The sequence below is a fragment of the Microcebus murinus genome, chromosome 11 (assembly GCF_040939455.1).
Source record: "Microcebus murinus isolate Inina chromosome 11, M.murinus_Inina_mat1.0, whole genome shotgun sequence".
NCBI classification, from domain to species: Eukaryota; Metazoa; Chordata; class Mammalia; order Primates; family Cheirogaleidae; genus Microcebus; species Microcebus murinus.
This window is the reverse complement of record NC_134114.1, coordinates 42,180,664-42,200,480: the sequence shown is the minus strand read 5'-3', so window position 1 is coordinate 42,200,480 and position 19,817 is coordinate 42,180,664. Positions and strand designations below refer to the sequence as shown.

At 36.9% G+C, this 19,817-nt stretch overlaps 1 protein-coding gene across 8 annotated transcripts in view; it reads left to right on the top strand.

Annotated features, from left to right (window-relative positions):
- Positions 1-19,817, top strand: part of PDE4D (phosphodiesterase 4D) — a 1,055,987-nt gene that overhangs the window by 852,258 nt on the left and 183,912 nt on the right. For all 8 annotated transcript variants that reach the window (XM_076008347.1, XM_076008348.1, XM_076008349.1 and 5 more), the window contains 2 exons: positions 8,170-8,243; positions 12,542-12,591. In XM_076008347.1, coding sequence (XP_075864462.1) covers positions 8,170-8,243; positions 12,542-12,591 — 124 coding nt within the window. The remainder of the gene's footprint in view (positions 1-8,169; positions 8,244-12,541; positions 12,592-19,817) is intronic.

Here is a 19,817-nt window from a genome sequence, read left to right as displayed (position 1 = left end):
TTCAACCTGATACCTTATTTACTTCTTTTTTAAAACATATGTCATTTGTACAAGGATTTAGCTGAGTGATATGTTTATGTTCACTTATTTGTTTTAGGCATATACATCATTAAAATATTTTAACTACATGACATAGATGCAAGAAGGGGATAAAATGATCTAAAATGTTTTGGAATATATGTAAAAAGGTTACTGACTGGATGTTCCATGGATAGACTGGTGCCTCTTGACCCTAGCTACACATTAGATTCATGCACAGACCTCTTATCCCAGTGCCCAGTGTTGCACCCCTGATCAATTAAATCCCCAAACCTGGGAATCAGATCCAAGCATCTGTATTTTTAAAGGCCTCCCTCAATATTTTTTTCAGTTTTGCAAGAGAAATTGAGAGCCCCTTGTATAGACAACTAGGGACAGAATGGGATAAAACTGATTTAACCTGGGGCATGGATCAGGTTTAAAGCCAACACTGACTGATAAGAAGTATTAGATATTGAAATGCAAGTAATCCCGAGAAATTATCCCTGATGGGCTATGTCATAAATAGCTATAGCACCTTAGGCAACTTATTTCAATTCTCTAGGCCCTCTTTTTCCAATTGGTAAAATGAGGGGACTGCCTGGATGAAGGACAGCCAGGCTCTAGTTAAAACCATTTCTGTCCTCTTGCTAACTGAATGGCCTTAAGCAAGTCACTGAACTTTTTCATGTCTAGTTTCTTCCTGTGTTAAATTCCAAGAGTACCTGCCTCATACAGTTGTTAAGAAGTTGAAATAATACTGGGCTTATAAAATGTTTAGCATAATTGCTAGAAAATATGATATTTAATATATATTATTGTTGGTTTAATTGTATAGGGATAAAATTGCTCTTTCATCTCTAAAATGTCATAATAAGTGCTGTTTTTAAAAAATGAATAATAGTGGTATTTGATAGTAGGATCATGTATAGTTCTTCTACTTTTCAAAATTTCCTGAAATTTTGTTATTGCTATAATTTAGACCAAAAATTTAATCAGTTCATAAATAACATAATGTGATAAGAGTGATTTTTTTTAAAATTAATACAGGCAATGAAAAATAGAATTTGACCACCATCATTTTCAGAAGGTTAATGTCTTATTTGCTTAAGGTTTTACTGGAGATTATGAATTCTTTTTAATATCCATATTCTATGTCCAAAAAAGTTTACATTTATATGCTTTAATCATATTATGTGATAGCAAATTCTTATAAAACTAAGGATTTTTAATTGATTACTATTAAGAACTTATAATTCTATATCTAAGAGCTAAGGACTAGGTGAACAGATAAAATCAGGCAAAATATAAAAATCATTACCAAGTGTAGAACTCATCATTCCAACTTGTGTTTATTCAGGCAGCTATTCTTACTTCTAACTAAAAATCTCTAGGTATTATTATAAGAAAAATATATCTAAATAGATAGTAAAAAATTAAAAATTATCTGTATGTGATACCTTGCCTTCTTACTTCAAGTAGCATTTATTAATCTCCAACAAATATATTAATAAATTTGACTTGGTCCCTGCCATCAAAGTCTTTTTTACATGATTAGACATTTTCTGTAGTGTACCTAAAATCTCTAAAAATACTAATAGAATTTCAGAACACTGAGAAGTATATATATAATTTAGTCTGTTAGTAAGCTATTTAAATAAAAAAGATGTGTACTTAACGCATTCGAAATTGGAATTCTGAATATAAATCAACTGTATAATTTACAGACATATCTGATGCCTTAAAATAATCCCATAATGTATTTAGAAGACTTTGCTTATGATTAGCTAAGTGATTCATAACACCTTGCAGAAGATGGTCATTGCCCCAGAGGCTGCAGATTCTTTTTAAGTAACTTCATAACAGTTTTCACCAAAGGCCTTTTACTGGGATGTAAGATCTGAAAAACCCTCCTAGAATTTTTTTTTTTTTTTTTAAAGGCTGTTAAATCCTGAAGAGTTTCACCATTGACAGAACCACTCTGGGGAGGCAGTTAAGGCAGAAACCCCAGTTAGCATCAGTTTGCCTGTGGCCTCCTCTTAGGCCTCATTAGGGACAATTAGCACATTTTGTTGCCCTAACCACTAACTCCTCAAATTTTTTTTAAATACAGGCTAGAGCACTTACAGTTTAATGCTAAATATTATAATGATAAAAATATAAAATGCTTTTGTCACATGAGGTGATATCAATATTACTTGGCCTGATATACTATAATTGTTTTTGCCAATGGACAGAAAACAACTGATTTTAGACAAGGCACTCAGGAAATATTCAGCCAAATATGCCAAAGAATTATCCCCTTTTCCTAACATAATTTAGAGTTTGGAATTTCACACTAAATTATGATGAAAAAGCCATATGGCTCTCAAATAACTATTTTTGCATAAAAAGTTTAGAAATATAAATAATGAGCAAAAAGTAAAAGAAAATTTTTCATAGTTCCAAACCCCCAAATAACTGCTATTGGCATTTTACTTTATATCCCTTTAGGTTTATCTTTCTGTGTGTATTTTCCTTTCCCATGACTTCCAAAAATCGCTTCCCACTGTCTAAAGTGGTTGAAGATATTCTCCCAAGATCATCTTCTACCTCTTTTTGAGAACCCATTTTTTTATGCCTGAGTGCATCTCTAAAACATGAAAGCATCCCTTCCTGTTCTTTCCAAAGCAAGGTTTCTTGTAAAGCGAAGAAAATAAAATCCTATATTACAAGAGAATTTAGAAAGTCATGCAAAGATATAATCCACCTTGTTGGTTGGGCTAAAACCTAAAATATCTTGGATAGACACAATTTTCAGAAAGGATCCTACAGTATCTCTCCATATTCTGTTTCAATGTCTAAAAACACAGGCCTAGAAATTCTTGCTGATGTTTAACCTAAACTCTTTTCTACCTCTGATTTCTTATGTTTCCCAAACCTAGAAGCTCAGAATTCCTTTGGTCCCCAGAAAAAGTGACAGTTTTAAATATTTTTTTATTTCAATTTTAAAATATTCTCTTATGTTTGTTTTGGAATCTTTTGGTGTGGGTATTTCCTTAGGCATGAAGGCTGGGTGTGGAGAGGAATCTCACTGCCTTTGCCACAGCATGCCACCCAACAGCTGGCCTTTTGTTTTTCTGTTCAGAGTTCTTGGGGGCCAAAGAGCACTAAGGAGGCACAGCACTGTTGAAAAGTAAGAAACCCTTCTCTGTAGTCAGCTGCATCAGTCCCACTATTTGTGAGACAACCACCTTGCAAAACTGAGTCAGCTAGAATTCTCCAGCACAATTCATAATTGCAAGGCTGTGGAAACAGCCCCAGTGCCCATCAATCCAAGAATGGATTAATAAAATGTGGTATATGTATACCATGGAGTACTATTCAGCTCCAAGAAACAATGGTGATATAGCACATCTTATATTTTCCTGGTTAGAGCTGGAACCCATACTACTAAGTGAAGTATCCCAAGAATGGAAAAACAAGCACCAGATATATTCTCCAGCAAACTGGTATTAACTGAGTAGCACCTAAGTGGACACATAGGTCCTACAGTAATAGGGTATTGGGCAGGTGGGAGGGGGGAGGGGGCGGGTATATACATACATAATGAGTGAGATGTGCACCATCTGGGGGATGGTCATGATGGAGACTCAGACTTTTGGGGGGAGGGGGGAGAAATGGGCATTTATTGAAACCTTAAAATCTGTACCCCCATAATATGCTGGGGGGAAAAAAAGAAACCAGAAAAAAAAAAAAAAGAATTCTCATGTGGAAGTCTGTAGTGTTAAAGGAAGCAGAATCTTTGATGAAGGAAAAAACAAGAAACACCCAAACAGTATCCTGGATCCCTGGAGAGACCCTCACATCATTCAGGCTGAGGAGATAGCCAGACTCGCAAATACAGGGTGGGAACCACCGCACCATTTTGCCTTTAACCAAAATACACCACATGGGCGACATCTAGAAAAAAGGCAGCAGTCGTGAACACTCTAGAACATTACCGTTCAATTAGAACATGGCCAATAACAGAACATTACCAATATTCTTGAACGGTCCCTGCCTGCCCCTCACCCACTTCACCGGCGGCCGCGACCGCGGTCTCCTCACAGGCCTCCAGCTTGAGGCCACCCGGCCTTCCCTGCCGGCTATGACAGAAGACAGGCAGCTCGCTTCAGTTGGTTCCATTTTCCTTTCAGCGCTTTTTTAGCCTTCATAAATTTAAATTACAACTAGCATCTTCTAGGCATCTAAGTTCTTTTCAGAGCAAACTATATAAAATGGTCAATATTCAACCATTGTTGACGTAAAAAAAAAAACAAAAAAACACCAGCAATTTAACCCAAACATAACTGGTAAAGAGGTTTCCTTTTCAATCAAAATGACCTTTCTATCTTGTAAAAAAAAAAAAAAAAATCATAATTTGACTCCATTTTTTTTTTTTCTGGCGGTAAAACCGAGGGGAGAATCCTTCCCCAGGGGTCACCTCTCCCCTCCGCCCCCAGTGGCCACCAGTGGCACTCATGGTCTGTGTTTTACCGCCATCTAGTGGCTTAAAGTGTATATGGCATGACAGTCCTCAAAACCATTTCTTATTTCTCTCTCGTTATTATGTTTAGCCGTTTAACTAATGAAGCTCACATTTTTGTGCTATTTTTAGTGAATACTATTGGCTAATAAATGTTTAGAAGCACCTAAGAAGGTCTGAGAGTGGTATATGTAAATTGTTATCCGTGGGCTAATATAAGAAACCATCTTTGTCCAAAATTTTTCTGTAGCACTACAAGTATTTTTTGCCTATGGTATATATATTTCTCATCTTTCCCAAGGTATTTTTGACACTGACTGATTACACTTTTCCTTGGAGGGGCAGAAGAGAAAGAAATTATCTTATTTCTAACCGTTGAGGTACATGGAATTAACCTCAGTGACCTTTTTGGTTAGCAAGCGTTAAAGAGTGAAGAAAATTTTAGGAGCATTGAAGCTCTGACTGTAGTTCTTGAAGAGTTGAATTCAGGGGGAGTGAGAGCTGCCCTAGAACAAAGGCAAATAATAATTGAACTTTAATTGAGGGGATTCAGTAAAACTATTTCCAGTGCTCCCTCACAGCCTATAGGATCAGACGCCTCCCTCATCGTGTCCTGTGATGGCAAAAGCTCATGAGACTAATGCAGTGATATGTGTGATGAAGACACCAAGAATCAATGGGTGAGGCTTAAAGCAACACCCGCTGATAATATTTATCTGGAACTTTTATTTACACTTCTGTCAGTAGCATGTATGTCATAGTGCAAAAGATAATAGTTAACACTGAACATAAAATTTATAAAGTACTGTTTGTCTTACCACACACAGGAAAAACAATGATCTAATACTTGCACACACAGCGAACGATGTATCTACAAGGTTACTTACTGCAGCAGTGTTGGTAGAAGCTGATTTTTAAGATAGACAACCTGAAAGTCAATTCATAGGGGACAGGCAGCTGAATCTCTAAAGGAGAGACTTGGAGGCAGATTTCCTTTTTACCTTTTTGTATTGAAAATTTATCTAGTGATTATGTAAAGTATAAGGAATAATACTAAAATGAACAGTTTAAGAAATAGAATAGTACCGATATTTTTAATGCCCCTTGAATGCCCCTTCCCAATTTTATCTGCTTCCATTGCCTCATCTCAGAAATAACAATAATTGTGATTTTTGTCTTACTTATTATAGGGGATACTTTTCATTTTATACCCTTTTGTTTTGTTTAAATTATATACCATGTGAATAGAATTTATAAAAAATAGAGTTTATACAAAAATGAGTAAATAAAATTTAAATTAAAAGCCCAAGCAAAATATTAGATTAGATTATTTATTATATTAGATGTTTGTTATAACAGAGGCAAAAATTTCTCTACAGAAAATATTTCTTTCATGAACTAGTGTTTCCTTTCATGACTAATGTTTCCTCTCAAATGAACACAGAGCATGAATTACCTGCAGTACTATTTCTAAATTGACCCAGCTGTCAAACGCAGTAAACGTAACTGTTATGTATTAGAATACAATTCTCAGAATTCTGGGGTTAAAATTTTTGCCTAGGAAAAGGATCGATTAGCCAGTATAATAATCTTACTTTAAATGCTTCATTAGCATGTTTGATATTCACTTCTTAAAACATAAATTAAGCCTGCATGATTTAATGACAGTGGATCATTTATCCGATTTACTTCTGCATCATTCAAAGATTTCATGCCTACTGAAAGACATCGTGGTCTGATGTCAGCAGTTGGTTATTTGAATACTCCTTCATAGGCAGCAGCGTGACCTTTCAGAGATGTGAGTTGTTTGTATGTGATAATGAGCCAGGTTTTTCCAGTGGCTGACTTAATCGTTGGCCTCTTAGGAAGCGCCATTAACTCCTTCTGGGGAAAATGCTGTAGGTCACTGTCCCAGGGCATAAACTGCTCCCCATAAACTGGCACAAATTAATGCCAATTTCAAAAGAAGAAGAGTTTGAGACGTTTTTGTCTTAGAAAAAAATTTAGACTGACTTTAGTTCAGGTCTGTGCCAAAAGAAAAAAAATTCTGAAAACAGTGCTAGAACCCTTGGAGCAATTAGAAGTTTGGGGGCTCCCTTGTATTACCAGTTCTAGGCATTAATTGAGTAAATACCCCGTGTGCATGCAAAATCATTAACCAAATGTAATGCTGCCATAATGGGCTAATATTCACTGAGTGCTTTCTGTTTGCCAGGCACTATTCTTGGCACCTAACCTGTCATTTCATATAATCCTAGCAACATCTTATGAGGCAGATATCACCATCCCAGTTTTCCAGATATGGAAGCTGAGGTACAGAGGGGTTATGTAAGGTGTCCAAGTCCACACACAGCAAAGTCGGGCAGTCGGGTTGTTATGTAGTACCTACCAGGACACTTGAAATCTATGTTTTAGATACATTTAGCATTCTAGTTGTCACCCAGATCACCTATAATCCCACCTAATGTAGGTCCCACTCTGGGGAAGCCTTCCCATTCTAGGAGAAAGTAAGGGGTAAAGAACAAGATATTGCTCTTGTAACTTCTCTCTCCTAGGCTCACTTTCAATTCTTTGCCCACTTTCTGGTTCCAGTTGGAATTAGAAAAAGGCAGAGGATTGGCTGGGCGCGGTGGCTCACGCCTATAATCCTAGCACTCTGGGAGGCTGAGGTGGGAGAATTGCTGGAAATTAGGAGTTCAAAATCAGCCTGAGCAAGAGCAAGACCCTGTCTACTAAAAATAGAAAGAAATTAGCTGGACAACTAAAAATATATAGAAGAAATTAGCCGGGCAATGTGGCGCATGCCTGTAGTCTCAGCTACTCGGGAGGCTGAGGCAGGAGTATTGCTTGAGCCCAGGAGTTTGAGGTTGCTGTGAGCTAGGCTGATGCCAAGGCACTCTAGCCCAGCCAACAAAGTGAGATTCTGTCTCAAAAAAAAAAAACAAACGGCAGAGGCTATCAGAGAAAGTGACACCAATCCGTCCCACCTTGTCATATCTGTTAACATGTATGTTTTTATTCACTTGTTCAAAAAATTTTTCTTGAGTATCTTCTGTGTGCCAGGCACTGTGCACATACAGGGCAGCAGGATTTTATGTGAGAAATACATCCCTGAAGGCTTCTTACAATCGACTGTTCAGATAACCTTAAAGGAAAAAAAAATGTCTGTTTCCTATGAAATAGCTACAGTCGCCTTGTGGCAAAGGTGGAAAAACAATGTAAAATTCACTTAGCTTGCCGAATTGAATTTATGTGATTCTTGGTGAAATTTTGAAGAGAATTTGGGAGGAATTTTGTTTTTTTACTCTTAAAGTGAGACTTTATTAGCATTTTAATTTGCATAAAATACAACAATGCTCTGTGTATATTGCCTGGGCTATTGTCTTGGTGAGAATACTGTGGAAACTGCTGCTATTGTCACCATATTCATAGACAATGAGGAGAGATTTCTGGAAAATCCTTGTAGTTCGACCTCTCCGGATTTCATGTGGATATGTGCAAACTTCACTAAATGCTGGGAGATTCTTTAGTGCTGTATGAAACTCAGTTGCAAGCAATATCAAGGTTCTCTTAACAAACCATTTTTAATTGCATTTAAAACAGTCCTATTTCAAGAAGTTTAAAGAATCCTTTTTTTATTGTAGGTCTTGGCCAGCCTGCGAACTGTACGAAACAACTTTGCTGCATTAACTAATTTGCAAGATCGAGCACCTAGCAAGTAAGATATCCTTTTTCCCCTCCTCCCTTTTTGCTAAACTTTTAAAGAGTGTTTTCTCAGCGTGCTTGAACTCAAGGCAATATATTAGACTGCTCCGTGTTGTTACCATGTTGTCTTACCGTGTACACTAAGTCATATGATGTCCTGTTAATTTTCTATAAATACTTTGTAGTGATGGTTCTAATATCAGAAATGAAGCAATATGACAAATAAATATGGTGATTCCATCTGTCAAAAATCACCTGGCATGATCAGTCCTCTGCCCAGTCATTTATACTCAGGGTAACTTTAGAGTTTTGGCTTACTTCATAAATTATCCATGGGCAAATAATCTCATCAAACCTTAAAGTCAACTCAAAGTCATTCTCTTAAGACAAAGAAATCTTATTTAGAGAAGCACCATATTATAGCAGAGATCTTTGATTCTTCTGCTGTTACTGACTCTCAGATCAGCAGCATTCATGGAGCAATTAATAAAATTGTAATTTACGTGATAACATGGAAAGCATTTGAAGGAGGGAAAACTGAGATGGAAATTATTATAATTTAGGGGTTCTGATAAAGGTAAAATATCTAAAAAGAGAAAATTCATTTTCCTGGATTAAATGGAAAACTGATTTACTATTATTAAAATGTTCATTAATTTGAAAAGTCTATTAACAATAAAATATCCTTAAAATATCAACTCCAAGAATTTTCCCAGAAGAAAAAAACATTTAAACCAATATTAAGAGGATAGTGAATATAAATTTATTAGGAACTATAACTTATCTAAGTATATAAAATTTTATAGTGGTTGCTACTTCTTAAAAAACATGAAAAATCTGAACTTTTCATTCCATAATAATACAAATGACATCCCCGATGTACATTTTCCATGATCAAAATAAGCTCTGGCTGTTATTCAAGTACTTCCTGTGGTAGAAAAAGATTTTTAAAAATCAATGTAAATGCCACATTGCAAATAATTGGAATGGAACCCAGAAGCTTCATTTGATAGTCATGTTTCCTAGGTAATGAATTCTTGTAGTCCTATTCCTTCAGCCTGAACACCTTCTTCTTCTTCCCTTTGTCATCCACTGGGCTAACTGTAATTCATTCTTTAGGTTGCAGCTTAAATAAAATTTCTTTAGCGGCCATTGCCCCTGACAATACCCAACATAGACACACACCCACAAGCCCCAAACAAGGTGATACGGCTTTCTGTCTCCATCTGATGACATCCTCTACTTAATTCCTCTTTTAGCACCTGTTTCTCTTTGTTCCTGTTGCCTGTTTGTCTGATAGGATGCTCCTTAACACTGGCGCTTCCCAGTGAGCAGGGGTTGTAGTTGGTTGACACTTGTATTCCTGGTGCCCACCATAATGCAGAGTAATCGCTCTGCAAATGCTTGCTGAGTGAAGGACTAAAGTGGCAATTCAACCTGTGAAACCTGAGAGTCTGCTTTGAGACACCTATTCAATACTGCTTCATGACCACTTCATGCTGTTTTCAATGCAGCATGGCCCTACAAGATCATGCTGACCTCAATGGCCCCTTGGAGTTTTTGGGCATTTAGTAGCTTACAGGTACAATCACCTCCCCTTTGGAAAGTCTCAGTTCTGCAGGAGAAATGAAATCACTGCTTGTCACTTCCAAACTTTTTAGTCTCAAATTTTATGCAAGAAATTAAGGTTTTTGTCTTTAAAAGGCAAAGAAGAAATGAACTCCCTTTATACTTCCTTTAGATATAGTCGTCTGGGTACCAGCATTTAAACATGTAGCAGGCAAACAGTAGATCAGACTGGTCTGGCTGGCTGGCCCTTCAGGCCCCAAAGAAATGATCTGAGGCCCTTTTGGCAAGATAGAAGTTTTCAAATGGTATATAGAGACAAAAAAGATAAAAATGGAAAGAAGGAGCTAGAGGATGATAGAAAATCATAGCTTGCACCTGAACTCCCTGCCTGCCTTGGCGATGACCAGGGTGACATTGAACCAAACAGTGTTATCTAGTAGCCTCTAAGTAAAGGCCAGTGTGCTCTGTCTTTTGGTCAATGCAGATTTGTGCCTCCTTTACTGATTTGGGTATCAGAATAGTAGGATTCAATCTACACAGAGCTAAACTCAGTTCTGTTCAGTAAGAGTGAAGTGGATTTAACCCTTGCTGATCACATGACGACCTTGGGGGAATCAGACTTCCACCTGCTGGGCACTCGCAGGCCACTAGGACATTTCCAAGCTTACCCTTGGGTATTGTGGAAGCTATGTGCACCTTGCACCATATACTCTTTCTATTTGCTACAGGAAAGGAGTCCAGAAAAAATGCATCTAAAGACCAGCCCAAGTGGGTGTTCAGATGCACCTTGCTGAGTTGTTAACACACTGCTGCTTCCCATCACCTTGCTATTTTTTGCCTTTGAGTTTTTTGTTTTTTGTTTTTTTAATCCAGAAGTGAGTTCTGGCTCATTCATCATTAAGTGAGGTCTCAATGCAACCATGAATCGAAGGATTAATATTTGCCTTGCAGCTTCTTGTTAAGATATCAAATCCCTGAGTGCCAGTTGGTTGTAGGATTGATATTAAGAGGAGATAATTAGTAACAAGTCAACCATTTGGTTTTCCAAAACTATAGAAAAGTATAAAACTATTCATTTGAACCCTTTCCAGACAAAAATCAATGTTTTCTAACTTTTCACAGAGCAAGGACTAAAGAGGAGTAATCAATATATAAAGTATTTGAATAATAAGAAAGAATTTTCAGCAAGAAAATTGCTAGTAGTATATAGATCAAAGCTATTTTCAGAGCAGTGATTTAAAACATTAATCTTTTGGTTTTATCAAGTTCCAATTCCCCCCTTTTTTATTTTATAATAACAAATTAAAATAATTCAGAAGTAAATTTTGATACAATCAGATACAAATTTTAATCCCAAACTGATACCAATAAACTTAAGAGTGATGGTGGGGGAGCTCAAGGCGAGCAGAACCAGGGAGAATTTGCAAAATCCCAGACTGCTTTTCTCAAATTTCCCCCAGCCCTGCTAGGAGATCAGTCGCCTTGGAAGGCAAATTTGCACTTATGTGAGGCTTTCTGTACAGGTCCGCAAAAGCATCCTTAAAATAAGGTACCAGAGCAGAGCACAGGCCCTAAAATTACAGTACTGTAGTTCAAATCTCAGCCTTCTTACTTGGAACAAGTTTTTCAACTACTCGAAGCTTTGCTTTCCTTCTTGATAAAATGAGAACAATGACACTACTTGCCTTAAGACTTGTTGTGAGGATTAAATGAGATAATTCATTTGAAGTGCTCATTTAGCACAGTGTCTGACACACAGCAATCGCTTAAGTGTCAACCATGAGTTGAAGCACTAAAAAAAAAACAACAATAATTTGTAGACATCCTTGAATGTATCTGTACTTAAAGTGTTTTTAAAGATCACTATATTTTGAAAGCAGCCTAACAACTTTATAAAGTTATAGTTTAAAAAATTTTAATGGACATTCCATATATGATATTCTTTTCAACATTAATTTGTTAAGCACTGGTTAGATACTGGGTACATTCTACTGGACTCTGCAGGGAATACAAGTTAATCAGATAGCACTTTTTTTTTAACCTCAAAGAGTTTATAATCATTTTGTGGAACTTGGCAAACATTTGAAAACTTAAAAAAGAATGTAAGATAGAATTTATTTAAGTACCTTTCATTTATAGTATTTCTAAAGTCTCTGTGGTATCTATTTGGACAAGTCATTAATATACCTCACTAACAAATGCATCAGAGATGTTTCTCAATATAAGAAAATAGAAAGGAAGACGTTTAAACAACTTCTCTAATTATAAGACAGTTTATAACAAATAATTCACTTCTGAAAATGTATAGGCAATCATGAGAATTTATGCCAAAAATAAAAGCTTATTAATACTACACAAGGGAAAACTATTATAGATTAACTACATTTTCAAATTCAGAAAGTCTGTGTTTGCTATGTAAACCCTGGGTTAATTGAATATAGTCAAATCAATAAGGGTTTCCTTTTATATCATGTCCCTGTGACATTTACATCAGTTTTATTTGCCCCAATTTGATCACCATGAAATTTAACAGTTTTCTTTTCTGACATGTATGATCTGAACCATAGCACAAAGAGCACCAGGAACTTGACCGAATAGTCTGAAAGAAATATTCATTTGCATATCCTAACTTAAAAATAATCCTTTAGAGTAAAATGCCATATCTGAGATGACTCAGAGAGAGAGTACTCAAATCAACAAGCATCATATATTTACTGCTTTGTATTTTTCTCTCTTTGTCAGAAGATCACCCATGTGCAACCAACCATCCATCAACAAAGCCACCATAACAGGTAAGAAAGATCTGGGATCTTATTCTTCACATCTAGGAAGAAACTGTATCTTCCAAGAGTCAATATAATACTATCACCAATTTTATACTGTAATATGAAAATTTTAAAGAAATGAATTGTTACTTCTCTATGTTATCAATTTTATCATTGATCTCACAAGTTGTCCATTTAAACTGTTACTTGGAAAATCTTTACTGATGTACCATTTTCTAATCATTTAACTTCATGCTTGTACTCAGTTTAGCATTGCTCTGGGCATTTGTATTTTGAGAGATAGCATTACCTTCAAAATGTTTACCATTTTGGTTCCATGCTTATGTTATCAGCGTGATATTACTAGGTGGCAGCCTAATTTAATGAAAGTGAAAGCATAAATAAAAGGGGTACCTTCTTGGTTAATCAATATCCTGTTATGTATAGGAAGGAACACACTTCCAGGAGTCCTTATTAGGACTCAAATATTAAGAATAAATTCAGTTTGAGACAAGAGAAAAGTTAACATACAATCTAGAAAAGTTTAATGAAATCAAAATAAAGGGATGGATAGATATTTTGGAAAGAAAAGTAGAAGAAAGAATGAAGTAAGTAAAGGGCACACAAATAAAATTATCCCAATTCCTATTAGTCTGAACAGAACTTGACCTCGACTGAACCGAAAACAGAGTAAATGATCTCATTTGCTGAACCTGAAACCAAATTGAATTCATTTAATCATTGCTTGAAACCTCAATTGAGTCATTAAAATAATTGCCTTGAAAAGAAAACCTATATTTTCTAAAATTATTGCTAGAAGAAAATTAACATATTTTCCAAACTAGACCAATACTTCGTTCCTTCAAGTAGCTTCCTCAAGTTCCAACCCATAATGTGCTAAGGAGCTCCTTATTAAGTTATTAGTGAGTATACTTTCTTTGAAGTTTAACTTTATCATGTCCAGTCGTATTTGTGGTTACCACATCAGAATTGATTCTGGAACAGCTGTAAATGTCTTCTTTTCTGAAGGTCTATCAAATGGGACTTGTATTTCAATGAATATTAAATTATTGGTTCTCTTTTCCATGTTTCTCTTTCAAGATCTTATTGGTGATGATTATCAATTGTCATTTCATAGTGTATATATGGTTCACCAGTTTTGTTCTTGACATTGATCAAGAACCTGCTCTGGGCACCAAGTCTGACCCATAGGAAGACGGACTACCCTCCCCTCATTTTTGTAATAAGCAAGACAGATGTTGTGGTTTGAGCAGAATGCAGTGCTATTTTGGTCCCTTATTGAAAGCTTTTTTAGCTTGAAGTCACCTATGAGCTGGCTTCACAGGTGGAGCAGCATTGTCCCAGAAGAGCAGCTTCAGGTACCAGTGGAGACTATTGTGTCCAACAAGAGATGGTTGGGTGCTTAGTGGTTCAGGGCAGCTGCCCATCCGCCCCAGCAGATGCCCAGCACAGATGAGCGGGAGAGCGGCTACACTCAGAGGGCATAGACCTGGTCTTAAACATATGCAAGAAACCCCATAGAGGCTCCCAGAAATTTTTTAGATATTTTTGAGGCCCTAGAACAATACCAGAGGGAACTACGAGCCACTAAAATTGAGAAATGAAGGTTAACATGGCCACCTTTGTACCCACAAGCTTCTGACCCAAGGCCTAGGCACAGTGGGGCTACAGAAATACCATACCTAGGAAGGGAAACTGATGAACTGTCACTAACTGCATAGCACAGCTGGGATCGTCACAAAGCACAACAGGATATTAACTGACTAAAAACGCGAAGTCTTCTTTCTTACCGAAGCATAGCAAACCAAGGTGGGGACATGGGATGGGGGCTGGGGGCAAGACAGCAACAATAAGGGGAAGGTTCCTTTCTCTGAGCTCACCCTTGAAGCCTAAGCAGTAATAATAATGATAATGCTGGTTGCGACTTGGATTACAGTAAGACTCAAGACACTCAGGAAAGGTGGAACTGTGCCTTCCCGCCCTGGGCAGCTGACTGCGCAGGCCCTACCCTCCAGACCCACTCCCCCTGTTGTTGAACCTGGCTCTATCTCTGCAGTGGCCCTGGAAGTGTGGAGAAGTTAGAACAAGTTAGTTGGCACCCTTTAAGGTGAAGGTGGCCTTCCTAGAGATTTTGTTTACCGTCTGGAGGAACAGTAACCCAGCAGTTAAGTTCATGGCTGGTCCAAAGGGCCGTACAGCTCCAGGCACTCCTGGAGGGCAGCTTCATAGAACAGCATGGTGTGGTGTCCCTAGAATTGTACCGAGTGGGTGCTCTGCCTGTCTAGAATTCAAGCCATGCTCTATCATGATAGCTCTGTGGCCTTGGGCAGGTTACACATCCTTTCTTTGCTCAGTTCCCCCATCTCTAGAATGGTGAAACTACATCATTTAGTTGTTGCTAGGTTGAATGAGAGAACATGTGTGATGCTCTTAGCATAGCGCCTCACTGGATCAGCACTCAATGCATCCTTTCCCTTTTGTTTTGTTGTTATTGTTTGGTTTTGTTTCTAGCACCCACCCTGTACAGAAATCTAGGAGATTCTTAGTTCGGGCTGCTGCAACAAAGTACCATAGACTAGGTGGCTTATAAGCAACATTAAGGTATTTCTTACAGTTCTGGAAGATGGAAATCTGAGATCAGCGTGCCCGCATGGTTGGGTTCTGGTGAGAGCCCTCTTCTGGGTTGCAGACTTCCACCTTCTCATTGTGTCCTCATTTAGTAATCCCCATGTCACTTAGGGTAAGGCTCATCTGCAGAGGTTCTTAGTGTGTGGTGCATCCCAGAACTAAAGAGTATGTTGAAACACAAGAGGGTGACAAAACGTCAGAGATGCCCAAACCATACCTGTATTGGCACAGTGATCACCTGTTTTGGATCACCTGTTTTGGAGCCATATTGCTTGGGGCACAGTGAGACCTTTTGAACATTTCATTTTCAAACAATGTTAAGAAAAGCGTTTTGTAGCCATATCATGAAAATTTGTCATGTTTTTGCAATATCATTTTCAGTATGTTTCTGAATTTCCATATTTTCAACCTCTTTATTTAATCATCTTCAGTTTGAGGATTTTCCTGCAAAAATGTAACTCAGAAAAAAATCTATATGTCTTTATTTTAAAGATGAGAAAACTGAGACCCAGTGAGAGAGAAGATGCTACTTAACTAACATAGCCATGAGTAAATTGTGGTTCCTTTTTCCAAGTCCAGGGTCCTTCTTCCACCTCTGTGAAATAAAATGATTCATCAGATTAGGGAAGCCTTTACAGCCACTATAGAAATACATGTTTTAGAGAAAGTATAAGAAGTATTAAAGAATATTAATTTCTAAGTAATAGATGTAGCATTGGATTATTTGTACAAGGGCTTGAAAGTTAGAAAATATCTTGTTCCAACTTCCCACTGGATGTGCCTTTATATAGTCAGTGCTGTTTTGATTATATCTGCTGATTATATATCCTGGATACATAAAGATGGGCAGCCTAAGGCAAAGGACGTCTGACCTTTTGACTTTGGAAAATACAAGTTCTTTTATCTAAACAATTAAACAATTGCCTACTCTTCACCTGCAGAGGGAGACACATGCTGCAGTGACAGAAATTAAACACAAAAATAGTTTTAGTCCGGAAAAAAAATTGGTGCAAGTCTCCATTCCACGTTTTATTTTTTTCCCTGAATATTCATGCCTCCATTTTTTAAAAAAGTGCATTCTAAATAGAATTTAGTCAGTCAGTTAGTAGAGGATTAAAAAGTAAGCTATCTAGGCCGGGCGCGGTGGCTCACGCCTGTAATCCTAGCACTCTGGGAGGCCGAGGCGGGCGGATTGCTCAAGGTCAGGAGTTCAAAACCAGCCTGAGCGAGACCCCGTCTCTACCATAAAAATAGAAAGAAATTAATTGGCCAATTAATATATATAATATAAAAATCAGCCGGGCATGGTGGCTCGTGCCTGTAGTCCCAGCTACTCGGGAGGCTGAGGCAGCAGGATCGCTTGAGCCCAGGAGTTTGAGGTTGCTGTGAGCTAGGCTGACGCCACGGCACTCACTCTAGCCTAGGCAAGAAAGCGAGACTCTGTCTCAAAAAAAAAAAAAAAAAAAAAAAAAAAAAAAAAAAAAGTAAGCTATCCAACTAATACTAGTTAGTCACAATGAGAAGAAACTTAATCTTGTTATATGTTTATTGTTTGTTTGTTGTTCTAATAAAGCCCAAAATAGTTCTTAAGATTTAATAAGGGGGGAGAAAAACAATGAAGATGTTTAACTGGAATAATTTATTTGTTATTATCTGAGTTAACTCTTTAATACTCAGAGATTATTAAAGGAAGGAAACTAAACAACTATTTTATTAATATAGTGACAATAATAATGCTTGCTGCTTACCTAGACCTGCCTTTTAAGTGTGTGTATGTGTGTGCATATGATAAAAACGAATAGTATATATAATAACAAAAGAAATATCTGTAGAGCTGATATAATAGGAACATGAGCTAAAAAAGAAGACAGAGGGATCAATCTGAAAGAAATATACAAATCCTGAGGAGACACTGAACTAAAATGTGTGCAGGGACGGGAGACCCACCATTGCCAGAGAAGGCCCTCCCTCCTCATCAGCCACCAGTGGGCACTAGCTTCTTTGTGTAGTTTTTTTCCCCTTTCCCTTTAATAGAGCAAAGAGTGTGGCCACTCTTTAATAATTGCAGAGAATGAGTGTTCAGTAAACTTTTTAAGGAATGTGATTAAAAAATGGTGATTATACATTATGTTTAATAGCTTTAATAAAAGATTAATAAAGATTGTATATGTGCATGTTTATACATTAACTTGTTTGGGTTTTTTTGTTTTTATACTTAATACATCCAATGACTGTTGGATGTTCTAAGTGTTTTAAACTAAAGGAGTTTACTTTTACAAAAATCCTCATGTAAAAAAGACTTTCCCAGCAAAAACACTGAACGAAAAGATTTACCTAAATGCATGGAGGTTATGACTATTTATTATTAGTTAAACTTGCAGTCTTTTAGAGCAGTATATAAATTTTCTTCTTTATAAATTAACTTATTTTGCCTCTTATGCTTTTATTTAAATGAAGTCATACCTATTTCTATATAAAAAAGACCAGATGTGTCAGTGACTTTTTGACCATGAATTTATTGAAGTTATGTTATACTTGGTTTGTATATATACAGATGATATGTCCTAATCATAAGGGAAAATAATTTAATTATGTCTCTATTGCCTGAATATCTAATTTGGATGGCTTGTTATAACCTAAATTGAAATAATTAAATGAGGTAGCACAGCAAAAAGGTTATGAGTCAAGCCATATAAGCTAAAAACACAGCTTTCCTCTTACTAGTTGTGTGATTTGGGTCAATCTATTTAAATTCTCTAAGCTTTTGTTTTTTTCATTAGATTCTAAGCCACTGCTTAGCATAGTGTTTAGTATTCAGAATGTATTCAATAAATATTAGTTATCATTATTGCTATAATTTTATTATTGTTATTATCCACTTGGTCAACAAATATTTCCCATGCACCTTATATATGGCATGCACAGGTCTTGGAAGCAAAATATGACCTTTAGCTTAAAAGAACTCAGAATGTAGGGGAGAAGGAATTTTGAATAATTAACTGCTAGTTAAGTGCCACAATGGAAGCCTCTTTAAATATATGTATTTGAAGGAGAGGGCCAATGGTTCCACCTGGGCATTGCCCCCTACTGAACTTTGAAGAATATGGTGCTCTCCATATAGGTTGGGGAAGATTACAGGAGATGGTAAGAGTGAGATATGGAAGCTTGGAATGCCTTTCCAAATAAGGGGGCTGGGAACAGTAAAGGACAAATAGAGTTAAAAGTGTATGGGTGTAACCGAACAGGAGCCTCCAAAAGTAGATTGAGGCAATAGCATTGGAGGCCTACATAAATAATAGTGGACTTTATTTCATGGGCAATGGAAATCTATAGTTCTTTTTAAATCAGCGGAACAAATATGCATTTAGAATGACGATAATTGCAAGCAGTGTAGAAAACAGATTAAAAGAAAGAAAGACTAGTGCCAGCCCTATGATCTTCAAGAGGCTATCACAGGCCTTGTACGTGATAAACATAATGGTTGCTCTGAACGGGAGTACTGGGGGAGGGGTGAAGATGAGGAGATAGATTCACAACTCTTCAGAGATAGAGTTGAGAAGACTTGGGGGTTGATTAGATTGGGGACTGAGGAAAAAGAATTTTTTTTAATGAAATTATGTATATAGATGTTCACTGCAGCATTGTGAATATGCATAAAAGATTAAAAACAATGCAAATGCTAAATAATACATGAATTCATTTAGGTATTTAAAAAGACCGTAATAAGAGTTTTAAAAATGACTTATTTATAGAAAATTTTTATCATGTGGAAAAATACTTCTGTTTTAAAGAACACATGATAAAATGCTATGTGTGCAATAGGCACACATTTAATGCATTTTAATTATGTATATTGGATTCAATTTAAGATACTTTTAGATGTTGAGTAGCTAACAAAGACAGATAGCTTTACCATTCTACATTGAATCTAGTGACAGATACTTCCATATTTCTCAGGTCTCAGTTGTCACTTTGCCTCTGCTCGCCTAGAAAAGGTTTTGGTGAGGCACTGTCTAATGATATTTCAATGTCAGGGTGCCACGATCAATCTGTATTTTCAAGTAATATTTCTTGGATAGGGCAGCACTCCATTGATTATTGAGCCTTGACAATACTGTTCTAGAATCCTCCAATTGATCAGAAAAGAGTCCGTGTAAATAGAGGATCTAAATGTGATCAAAGTCCACTCCTGCCAGTATCCCTTCCTCACCACCCTGAGTTAAAGAGGGCAATACTTCCCAAACCTGCCTGACCAAAGGAATACCCAAGGGATACTTGAAAACAACCACAAAATGACTGATTCCCAGGCATTTCAGAACAGAATCTTCCAGCTAAGGCTCAGGATCTATATTTATTAACAAATGCTCCTGGGCCAACAATTTGATTAGCCAAATTTAGGAGAATAGTGGATTACTGAAGGAAGTTGATGAGAGTCCTTGCCTGCATATACAGTGTTGTCACTGAGTTGTGGGTAATTTGTTGGAAAATCTCTTTCTCGAAAATGTATATAGTGACACCCATACCCCCACCTAACAAACAATGCAGTCTAGGATAAACAAGAAAATATGTGCGAAGTGCTCTGCAGTGAGTGCAAGGAACTACAA